At 39.3% G+C, this 12,191-nt stretch overlaps 1 protein-coding gene across 2 annotated transcripts in view; it reads left to right on the forward strand.

The window, feature by feature from the left end:
• SNX25 (sorting nexin 25) overlaps positions 1-12,191 on the forward strand; it is an 88,027-nt gene that overhangs the window by 16,268 nt on the left and 59,568 nt on the right. For both annotated transcript variants that reach the window (XM_055795896.1, XM_055795898.1), the window contains exon 3: positions 6,048-6,264. In XM_055795896.1, the coding sequence (XP_055651871.1) occupies positions 6,048-6,264 (217 nt within the window). The remainder of the gene's footprint in view (positions 1-6,047; positions 6,265-12,191) is intronic.

The following is a 12,191-nucleotide window of genomic DNA, read 5'->3' on the forward strand; positions in this document are numbered from 1 at the left end:
AAAGATGGTGATTCAGAGTGCTACTTCATTCTGAGTTATAGTATACTTGTAAAGGTGAGGGAAAGCTGCAGATTAGCCCTGCTACTGTGAGGTGTGCTTTATGAAATCTAAGTGCTCAAAATTAGAACAAACGTAACATTATAACAAGATTTTCCTTGTTGAATATGGCAGAAAGAGAAGGCCTTTTTTGTTCTAAGCTCCTGAGTCCCTCTTTCAGCTGGTAATACTTGAGTGACTAACACAGAAATGTTGTTTTCAGGGGTTTTTTCAACCTTTTTCTCCATAGATCGATTTGGTCGTTCTTTTGCTTTCGTTTATCTTATGTGAAGAAAAGATGACCCACTCTTAAGATAATTTTAGCCTTTTGACATTTCCTGTTGCATATCTGGTAGCTTCATGTTTTCAGCCCGTATCATATGGTAGTTAAGGAATGTGTCTCTTAGGAGAGACTGCTTAGTCAAGACTCATGCTGCTCTTGCAGCATACAGTCTGGGCTGAAGGCTGTAGCTGTCAATGAGACTTACCTGCCCTGTGTGTAGCCATTCTTCCAGGAACTTAATTTAATCTGCCATTTTTATTGTCCCGTATCCTGTGGTCTTTTTGTTATTATTCTTTTGCCCCATATTGTGTGGTCTTTTTGTTATTCTTCATAGTCAGGCTTTGTTTTCACTGCTCTAGTAGTGCCAGGAAAATTGGTCTCCGTATTACTTACCTGCTTTACCGGATAATTTATGAGTCAGTAAAATAGTGTGGGCCATGGCGCAAATGCCAGCAAACCTCCACTGGTGAAATTCTTCTGCTGTGAAAATTGACTGTTTATTAGTTTTCTGTGTTCCTCGATTCTTAAAATATTTCATGCCACTGAGCCAGCTCTTCTTTCATTGTGACTTATCTTCCTTTAACCCTGTCTTGAGGTGACCTTGTTTGAAATATTTTTGGAATTTAATTAGATTGTATCTGTGGATCAGATCTTGCCTGTCTGTGTTCTTATTAACCCCTTAGAAGAATCCTGTTTAGGATGTAAGGCAGGACTTCCCTTTACAGAAAGCGTTTTTTCCCATCTATCTCATTTCCCAACTTAAGATCCACACACTGACATTTAGGAAAAAAACACAGTAGCTTCTGCCACTCTTTATTTGAAAAACTGTATTCATTTTTCACAGCTCTGAAAAAATGAGTTGTTTGGGTCCAAAATACAAGCAAGACTTAATTTGAATTCATATTCTCTCTGCTACCAGCATTCAAACGCTTGGAGCTAAGAACTCTTGGCAAAGGGTACATGGGCAAAACTATTTGAACAGAAATATGTCTGATTTTTTTAATCTTTGTAAACACTTTTTTCTCTATTTTTTTAATATATTTGGAAATTTCTATGTGTTTTCTACACATAATTATTAAAGAAGCAAATGTCAAGAAGATATTAAAAATAAACCAAACAATGTGGAATGGGAGACTGTCAGGGTAATGATCCCTTTTGCAGGTGGGCTATCCATCTATGCACAATGATAACATCTAGTCTATTAAACTTAACAGTTTCGTAGAGTTTGATTAATGTTTTGAAAGGCAAGTAAACCAAGAAATGCTAGTGTTTTCCTAGCACAAACTTCAACAAGAGAACAGAGAGAACTATAAATCACTATCATTAGTGACTGGGGCAGGTTCCTAGTCACTGAAGTCTGGCCATTTATGCAGTATTTTGCCAGCCTTTAACACCACGGTCTAAATAAAGATTTAGTGGGCATGAGAAACTTCAATAAAGACAGATAATACTAAGTATAAAACTTCATCATCTTAATTTGTATTGTATAGCTAAAATATAATATAAAATACAGTAAATGAATAATGGCCTTTATCTCTTTAAATTTAGAAATTAATGTCTTGGAAATGATAGAGGTGCATATTCAAAGTATTTATTAGCAACTTTTAGGGACTTCAGTATAGGGGCTTTAATATTTTAGTTTGATTTTTGAGGATGAAGATAAGGTACTTTTTGGTGTGGTTTGGTTTTGGTGGTTTGTTTTTTTTTTTTTTACTGAATTGGCTTTTGGCAGGGGGGAAAAGTAGTAGCTGTAACAAATAACTAAGTATTTAACATTTTCTTCTATAGAACAGTTCTTTGCCAGGTACTTACAGTGCTATAGTCTGTCATCTTTTTCCATTAAATTTTTATTGAAAGTATTTTTGTTCAAGTATATCTTATGATAACCACATCACACATGTTAAACGTAGTGTTGTAGTAGCACACCATTATAATAACCTTTCTTGACTCTGGTGGTTTCTCTATGCAGCTTCTCAACACAATTCATATTAATGTTGCATTTCTATTTTACAGATTGCAATACTTGCTGTCGCAGCAGAACTCAAGCTGGTGGTGTAGCTCTACTTTCTCTTCTGCTGTTTATAGTCACAGGAGAGTTGGATTTGACTGTAATTTAATATAATGATTGTGGTCTCTTCAGTGTTTTCAGGAAAAGATATTTCCTTCTTGCTTGAATCTTGGAAGTCGGTTTCTGCATTTGCATAAGGAGAATATTTCTGGGTTTTTTTTGAATGGTGTTTTGGGAAAATGGGTAGGAATTTAGTCCTTGTTATTCAGACTTGTATGTTATTTTTCATAGATTTGGGTAATGAATCTTAGCAGCACGAAACTTTATGTAAATCTCTGCAAATTTCATGTTTGAACCTGGTCTGATCTAGTGGCTTTTGTGGTACCGCAGAACCTCATCAATGAATGAATGTGGAAGAAGAAGAGAGAGCAGTTACTGTAGATCTGTGTGGGGTTAGGAATGAAGTAAGGACCTAGAGGAGGTGTCCTCACTAATCTCCACACAAGCTTCTGGCTCTCTACTCCCAACGTTTTAGTTTACAGTCTTTAAAAAGAGTAGTTGAAGAGGCTCAACTGCACATTCACACGTTAGTTGGATTATAACAACTGGGGACTTGGATCTTGTGAACTAATTTAGAAAACCCAGTAGAAGTTTCTACAGTTATGCACTAGACTCATTGCTGTCACTGCATCTAATTTGATCAGAAGAAATTGGTTTGATGATTGTAGAGACCAAGTTAGTGGTAGTAATGTACTGTCCTGAAAGTGTGTTCTGCTTTTCTTATTTTCTTGTATTCTGACCAGTTCTTTTCAACGTTTTAGGGAGCGTGCAGTGTAAAAAAAAAAAAAAAATGCAAGTAAATGCATGGGCAGATTTCTCTGAAGGAAGCAAGTTGTGCTCTATCTTACATTTCTTTCCTGTATTTCTTCAAAGTGCTGAAAGAGGCACTGGTTGCATAGATAGGCATGAAACTAAAGCAGCAGCAGTACATCATGGCCAGGATGCATCACATACGCATGAGGCAGTGTCTTACACTAGCACAGACTGCTGTTAGTGTCTGTAGCGGGTGTCCGCCTAAAAGCTGTCTCATTAGTAATTTAGGCATACATTCTAGGCTCTAAAGTACCCCAAATTTTATAGGGGACAGCATGGCTGAACTGTTGTGATGCGGGAAGGGCAACAAGGCTCAGAAAGTGACAGGGAAACTATAGAAAGCACGTGAAGGAAGAGATTTGTATAAGGTAGGTGAAGGAAAACATGGTTTAAAGTTGGATAATCCATTTAAGGTATTGAAAGTGTGTAAGTGGCAGAGGGAAACAGAAGTGAAGTATTTCATACCTGCATGACTTAAATTTTGGTGATGATTGGTAATCTTTTGCCTTTAGTTTGCTATTGCCACTAGATTTCATGGTTCTTTTACGTTGATACACCTAGATGAAGAACCATACCATCATCTTGCTGTGTCTGATCAGGAGTCTTCCTACCGTAATAGATCTTGCTTCAGGTACTTCAGTTGGGAGTATAGTAAAGTTGCAGGAGTTGTACTCTCTTAATACTTTACTAATAAGTATTGCTATATGTTTGAATGTTGTGCTTTGCCAGAGCAGAGAGACTTAACATTGGATGTGCGGGGATTATAGAGTGAACTAGGAACTGAGCTCATCTTGGAGAGGAGTTGCCTAAAAATACAGTAATAAATTAAGGGTCAGTGGCAATAGATCTATGTTCTGAAAAAGAATATACTTTAAGGGATTGAATTACAAGTGTTCTTCTGGTTTTGTTGAGTTCTGCCCAATAGATACGTGTAGGAGGCACCACTCTATACCAGGACTTGGTGGCTTAGGCAAAAGGTGCTGAAGAAATAACGCTGCTTTGCACCCTTGCAAAGAGTGGAGAGGGTGTCTGTAAGAAAATCTGAAAAAGTCATTATCTGGCAGTGATGACTGTAATAAATACCACAGTGCAGTGTTCTGCATGCACTTGAGAAATTACGGGTCTCCTGTAGAGTAGATGAAAAGGAAAAATCCGTGCTGTGATTTGTTTTCCACAGCATTTCAGGTATTGCAACAGAAGAGAGTTAACTAAGCTATAACAAAAAGGTGGTTGCAGAAGGACATGGGGACAGCTGTGGAAAAATAGATACTTAAAATGTGTATTGTGATGGGAGATGAGATAAGTAATAAACTTAAGTTTTTAAAATGCTGTTCCCCTTTGCTCTTTAGTGTATTAAGGGATTATCCCTCAGCTTGCTTATCAGAAGACTGCTACCTTTTATAACTGTTTTTATTGCTCTGTAGATTTTGTGGGTGAGAGTTTTCAATTAAATATGATTTCTTCTGTTTTAGAGAAGTAATGAAATTGGATATGTTTCAACATTGGAAGTGTCCATCCTGCAGTATGGCTCTGCATATTTTTGTTTTCTCTCCTGGATTGGAAAAAAGAATCAAAACTACTCCCCCCAAAAAAAAAATTAATTTAAAAGCCTTGAAATGACTTAGCAAAAGGCTTTTAACTATATATTTCAGCATACTCGGTTTCTCTATAAACCTGAGGAGGTTGATTTATGAAGTATTTGACTAGAAGTTTTTATCAATTTTAGCATTTTGAAATGTTTTTAACAAGGTAATGTTGGATGAGGTCTGCTAGTATTTCAGGCAGGCAAAAGTATTCAACTTAAGTTGTTCTGTTATTAGTTCACTGTCATGATGGCGGGGAGCTTTTTCTAGGTTACTCGGCTGCTGAAGAAACAACTTCTGTTGAAGTGGAAAGTAAGAAATAGTGGAGTCACATGATTACTTTGCACCACGGGTTTATACTGACAAATAAGATGTACTTCTGGTATAACAAGCCGAAGCTGCTCAGATTATCAGGCACATGGCTTATTTTCCCTTTGCTCATTCAGTTATCCCTCTGATAGATGCAAACTGACTCTGCCTTCTACCCCAGCTTTTTCCCCACCTTGTAACTGTTAAACACAGCTCATGTGCTCCCTGAACAGCTCCTCCTCCCCCCTAGACCTCCAGGGCCATGTGTTATAGTGAAACATCAGTAACACTGGCAGCACGCATACATTGTCAAAAAGGAAAGTCAGAGCAGTAGAAGATGGTGTTGCCATGGGACTTGCATTTACAGTAATCTTGGTTATTGCTTGTAGATGCGGTTTGGAATACCTCATCGTTTTTGAAGTTCATGCTGTCTTGCTAATCTACTTGTTCTCTCTTAAGCTCTTGTGATCCTATAATGTACTTTCTGCAGTGTTGTTCCGTATTGTATATGTCTTTTGAAATCCAAAAATTCCACTACCTCCCCTTCTAACTCTGGCTTTGGAGTGGAGGCTGTTGAATTCCTCTGTAGAGAAGGCTGGTTTCAGTCTGCAACAGCCTAGACACAGTCAGATCATATATGATGGTTCATATAACCAAATCCACTGTTGAGAGACAGGTATTAGTTTGTGGTCTGTGTGAGCAAGTAACCTGACTGAGCAAATCCACTTACAAGCTTTGCTTTGCAAAGTGACCTCCAGTAACCTGTTAGGTGTGTGTTTCTGTAACTTTGCCAACCCTACTTTCTTTGGCAAGAATTTAAACCCAAAGAAGAAGATAAGTAACATATTACCCATCTAATTTTTGAGGAGGAGGGTGGAGGTTGAAGCTTTTTCTTTCTTGATGTGCCTTCCCCTTTTGCAATGTTTGCTATTCAATGTTTTGTTTCTCCTTTCAGTGTTTGACTACAGCTATAGAGATTATATCCTGTCCTGGTATGGGCAACTCAGCAGAGATGAAGGACAGCTGTACCAGCTGCTATCTGAAGATTTCTGGGAGATTGCCAAGCAGCTGCGACAGAGGCTGAGTCACATTGATGTAGTTAAAGTTGTTTGCAGTGATGTAGTGAAAGCTTTATTCTCACACTTCTGTGACCTTAAAGGAGCCAATACCAGGTAAAAACAAAACTCTGCATTTCATTGGCATTTTCTGTTTCTCTTTTTACTTTCAGATGTGCTACATCAAAGTAATGAAGAGTGTAATGCTTTTGTAGGCAACCGGTAAAGAAAATGGTTCGAGTTTATTACAGATTAGGTTTTACAGATCAAGCAGACTTCAGTGCATCTATAAGATCTGTGGAAGGAAACACTTGTCCGCCTTTTTCTCAGAGTTTGGATTCACTGCTGTTTGTTTTATCCTTGAGTCCTTTGCTCACGGTAGGAGGTGGGCTGTGTGAGCAGTTCCTGCAAGTAGTGTGAACCTGTAAGGGAAAGGAGAGGCACTGTCAGAGCAGTCAACAGACAAGAAAGTAAGTTATTTGCACCTTCCCCAAAATAGCACCAGAGCTAATTCCATTCAGTGTTGCATTTCTTCAGCCCCAGAAAGCAAAGCCTTGTGGCTTCTGTAAGTGGCCTGTCCTGCAGTAACAAGATTTTTCTACTGGAAATCTTGTTGGCTGGATTTTTGTTATCTTGCAAATTCTATGCATTTCCTTTTTGGCAAGGCTCTCTGTCCACTTAAAAAGGTCCACTGTCCACTAAAATACTAGAGTTGAACCCAAATTGTAATTGCACATAGGAATTCTTAGCCTATGCAGTTCCCACATCTGAATGCACGATTTGTGTAATTGTGCATGAAATTTGGGCTTATGTCTGCACTTACTGTGTTTCAGTTATCCTAATTGAAATATGCTTTGGTCATTCAGATTTAAACTATACATTTTAGGCTATGAAGTTGTTTTGCGTATAGTTAAATCCACATTTTTAATACCCCTTCAGAGGAAAAACATCAACATTTTTCTGTCGGTGACTAGTCTTGTGTGTTGCCATACATGCTTCTTTCTGTTCTGGAGCAGAAGATAGGGTTAATGTATCTGTGGTAGACGCCAGCTTTATGTAGGCTGATGTGTAGGAAATAAAGACCAAAAAACACCTAAAGGGTGATTTACATTCGAGAAAAGAAAAAAAATTAAGGTCTATGCACATTGCAGCAGATCTTGCATTGGATTCCAGATAGTGCTTTCCTTCGGCTCTGGAATGTGATAGAACTCTCTGTCAGGTAAAGCTCCTAAGTGTGCTCCCCGATTTTTAAGCATTGTGCTTACACTTGCCCTTTATTGCAGTAAAGAGCTTGCTTTTGGTAAGAGTTTGATTTGAACAGTTAAAGGATGAGGATTTACACTTAAAAAAAGTATTGTTTTCTTGTTTGAAGCTGGGGCCACAGACGTGTAATTCCAGAGTTATTAATTATTATTAATACTGACTCTTGATGTGGTTCCTTCTCTACTGAGAAATATGACCACTTCGTTTAGGTTTTTGTTGGATTGTTACTTCCACTATATAGAGCTAAAATAAATTCTCTTGGGTATTTTCCAATTAACTTTATCACTTTGGAATGGTAAATGCACCTTAGTCAATGCTGGGTAAGGCAGGCTGCATTAATGTGGTAATGAAAAACATCCTATCAAGATAATGGGTTAAAAAACCCCAACAAACCCCACAGCTGTAACTGCAGACTTTGTATAGGTTGAAATAGGATCCATTGACTGTTTTTTCACATACTGCAAGGCTGTGAATTCATAAGGGGGAAGGTCTGGTTTTAAGGTGCCCGAGAGCAGATCAGGGGCATGGTGCTGCATGATGCAGGATGTGAAGCACTGGTATATCCTCATGCTGCTCATCCAGACTTTCTCAAAAAGTCTGGGAAGCTTTGTGGAAACTGCACAGGACTTGCTTTTTCTTGGCAGATGGAGAGAGGGCTTAAATGCTGTATATGTACTGTGGCAAAGTCAGCAGAAATGTGACATTGTGCTCATATGCTACAGTCTGAATTTGTACTGCTAGGTGATCTGAGCATGCGTGTAATAAGCCTGGAAGCGCAGCTGATACTGTTTTCTTTTTAAGGGATTTTGTGGGTTTAAGAATAATTGAGTTTTACGCTAAATGGCCTACTGCTATGGATTTTGCTGTGCTAGAACCTCCTGACGTTTTAAGCTGTAGGCTGAGAACTACGAAGTCAGTCACTTCTAGCTTGGAAGATGGTTTCTTGGAAAGCCTTCAATTAATTTCTATTTTGCTGTCCTGCTTTTGGCTGGGATAGTTAATTTTATTCTTAGTAGCTGGTATAGTGCTGTGTTTTGGTTTTAGGATGAGAATAATGTTGATGACACACTGATGTTTTAGTTCTTGCCAAGTAGTGTTAACACTAAGTCAAGGATCCTTTTCGCCTTGCCCTGCCTGTGAGGAGGCTGGGGGGGGTGGGGGCCAGCGGTGAGCAGGTGGGCACAAAAAGCTGGGAGAGAGCATAGCCAGGACAGCTGACCCAAACTGGCTAAAAGGATATTCCGTGCCGTGTGACATCACGCTTAGCATGTAAACTAGGGAGAAAGCTGGCCAGGGGCCGCTGCTCAGGAACTGGCTGGACATCAGTTGGTGAGTGGTGACCAATTGCATTGTGCATCGCTTGTTTTATGTATTGTAATTCTGCATTGTTGTTATTATTTTCTTCCTTTTCTGTCCTGTTAAACTCTCTTTATCTCAACCCACAAATTTTACCTTTTTCCAATTCTTTCCCCCATCCCACTGGAAGGGAGTGAGCAATAGCTGTGTGGTGTTTAGCTGCCTGCCAGGTGAAAACACAACTGCCACAATTCAAACACAGAAAATTCTTTTTCCTAAGGTAGGGGACACAGATCTTCTTGATCTATCTTTGCTTTCTGTCAGTATTTTAAAAACACTAGTAAATTTAAATTGGCATTCATGTGTTTCCTCTCTGTGTCTCTAATAATGAATCCAGTTAGTTTTGGATGGTAAATACAGTGGAACAGAGACTGTAATTGGAGCAAGGTGTCTTTCCTGTTGTGATGCCTGCTGGAGCACTGCATCTTGTTTCCTGTGCTGAGTTTTTACTGCAGTGTGACAGCGAAGGGCATTTTGTCTGTTACCTGGGCTTTTGAAATTTGAAATACCTCTCGTACCATCTCTGGAGGGTGTGCCTCATAAGTCACTTGGTCTTGGTTTTCCTGTATGACAACAGATAAATCCACTAAAGTAATGGAAAGGAACCTTCTGTGCACAGGAACACAGACATGTCTTTTTCCAGTGTAAAGTTCACGTGTTTTGTCATTGGATGCGTGTCAGCCCCAGAAATCCTTTTACTTTTCTGCTTCACTGACTAACTTGGACCTGTGATATCTGATAGATCAGAGTGTCTGAGAAGATGGAAGTAGGTTGTGCAACCTTTCAGAAAAAGGAATGGTATTACAGTCCTTCCCTTTGCTCTTGCATTCCTTCTGGCTTATCTCAATCATTGTGAGGCTCTGCTTAGTAGTAAATGCTCAAGGTAAAGGCCAGCAGAGACCAACAGATGAGGAAAAATACTTCTCTGAATGAGGGAGAGTATGAGAAGAGGAGAGCAGGGAATTAGGAGAGAGAAGCCTGGCAGTGTTAAGTCTGTTTCTCCTTTCTTTATTCTCTCTCCTGGCTTTCTTCAACGGTGACTGTCTTTCCTGTGCCTGACAGACACTTCTACAGAGTGAAATAAGGGTAGAGACACTCCTCTAGCCATGAGCATAACGGTCCGAGGTAATACAGAGCTGCGTAAGCTGTAGGCAAGACAGTTTTTCATCTTTCTGAAGTTTTTCAGCTTATATGCTTTCCTGGGGTGTACCTTGAGTTCCACTTGGTGCTCCAAAGGATCCTGTCACTTTTCACTTAAAATTTGTGGCAATTCAGAGTATTTTACATAGGAAACCATTTCATTCCTAATATTTGCTCAGCATAGAAATGGAATGTGATACTTTCCTATTTCCAGTGTTAGCTAGTTTGAGAGACAGAAGAAAAATCACCCTTGGATTTATTGATGGAAGCCACTGCTTGTTTCCCCTACGTTGCACGGAATCAGGAATGCGTTTATAACAGGATTAGCCAAGTGCATCCTGCAGGGTAGAGAGGACAGTATTTGGCCATTCTTACTTTGTAGCAGCTTTTATCCCTTCAGTTCTTTATAGTTCATTCAAGTGTCTTTCCTTGGCTACTTTAAGCAGAATATAAGCAAGCTGAGTAAAGTGGTGTATAATGCTGGAAACATCCTTGTTGGTATGCGGGTTCAATGTTGTCTGTGGTGGTAGTATACTTTCTTGGGGGCTAGAATTACCTGAGCCTGGGAATGTAGTCTTACTGTGGTAACATATGTATGTTGAAAGCAAGAGGCAGCTATTCCTCTGGATGAATTGCACTGTCAGTATTGGAAGGTCTTAGCAAAGTGAAAACAAATAGTGTCTTTCTGTAAAGCATTCACATGAGAGGAAGAGGAAGTTCACTTACGCTTATTGTAGGCCAAGAATAACCACATCAAATAGTACTACAGAACCAGTAACATTTAATAAATAACATGCTGTGCTGGTGGTCTCTAAACTGCAGTGTAGGCAAATAAGATTTGAAGAGAGTTTGCCTTTTCTTGAACCACCTGACAAGCAGCGCTTTTTGAACAAATCTCAGTGAGAAGAGGTCACTGTGCTACTGATTCCCAACCCCCTAAATCATTTGTTTGGGAGTGTTTTATGTTTGTCTTTTAACCTATACCTGGGACATCTTGATCCTAAAGGCAGAGAAAAAATTGTTTTATGCAAATACAGATATGTGGTGTTGCAGGCTGCTTCTGGCAACTTGACTGCTACATGACATCTGATGGGATGCTCAAGAAGTGTTTGTGTGGGTGTTTCTGGACTTGCAGCATAAGTCATGAGTTAACAAAATGAATGCTTGAGGGCTGTAGGCTACTCTCAGCACTGATGTAGAACCCCGATTCAAGGGCTGAAAGCTCTTGAAAAATGTGAGAGGGGAAGTGCTGTGGGAAAATTGCTATTTGAGTGATCACTGTGACGAATGATTTGGGGATTTAAGTTCATGTTGTACATGTTTTGATAATATTCCTTTTGGTTTTTTATGTATTACTGCCATGGTAAGGAGAGAAGACAACTCTCTTTTATTGGCCCATGTGAACGCCTTTGCATGTATAGGATACATAAAGGTGGTATTTTTTGTGATTACAATATGTAGCGTGATATGATACTAAGAAATAAAAGGTGCTGCCATCACAAACTGATCAAGAGCAGGTTGATGCAAAGGGAATTTAAACATTTGAGATTTAACTTGGTTAATCCTAGAGATGCATCCAAGTTGTCAAGATAGCTACTAAACACCTCCCACAGTTCTTGTTTTTCTTCTGTAATTTCATTTGCCACCCACAAACCAGGAATACCAAGAACTGCTTATCACACCCAGTCTCTGGAAAGGAGTAATAAGAGGTTTCGTCTGAAATTGTGGAGGTTTGTTGCAGTGGGAGCAGCTGTATGAAAGTGCTGAGAACAAAATAGTCATGAACAGCCAAGGTCTGCCCACGTTATTAAAGTTAACTCATGGGTAGCACCAGGTCTAAAGCTCACCACTGCCTTCAAGCTTTGGTGTGAAAAGTTTGTGTTTCCTGTTGATGATTGAGTATGACCTAGACACCACAATAAGCTTTAGGACCTCCTGGTGCTGATACGATCATACCACAGCTTGTAAGCCATTCATGAATTCTTGGAGTCTGTTGTCGATATGACATGTCAGATGCTCTTTCCTGAAAGAGGTAACTGACGCGTATAAATGATACGGTTATCTTCACAGTAAATATTAGTTAAAGTGATTTATAAAGCTTGCTGCTGTATGTTGATAAAAATGACAGCTGTGGAAATTTTGGTGTTGGCTTTGTCTTTATTCTTTGTTGTGCTTTTTGGGTTTGGTGTGGTGGTCTGTTTTCAGAGGATGCGGGGGTTTTTTTAGTAGGTACTTTTTTTAGGTGTGTTTATGATGTTGACTTGTAAGTATTTCTTAGAAAACTC

Source organism: Falco peregrinus, chromosome 2 (genome assembly GCF_023634155.1).
Source record: "Falco peregrinus isolate bFalPer1 chromosome 2, bFalPer1.pri, whole genome shotgun sequence".
In the NCBI taxonomy this organism is placed as follows: Eukaryota; Metazoa; Chordata; class Aves; order Falconiformes; family Falconidae; genus Falco; species Falco peregrinus.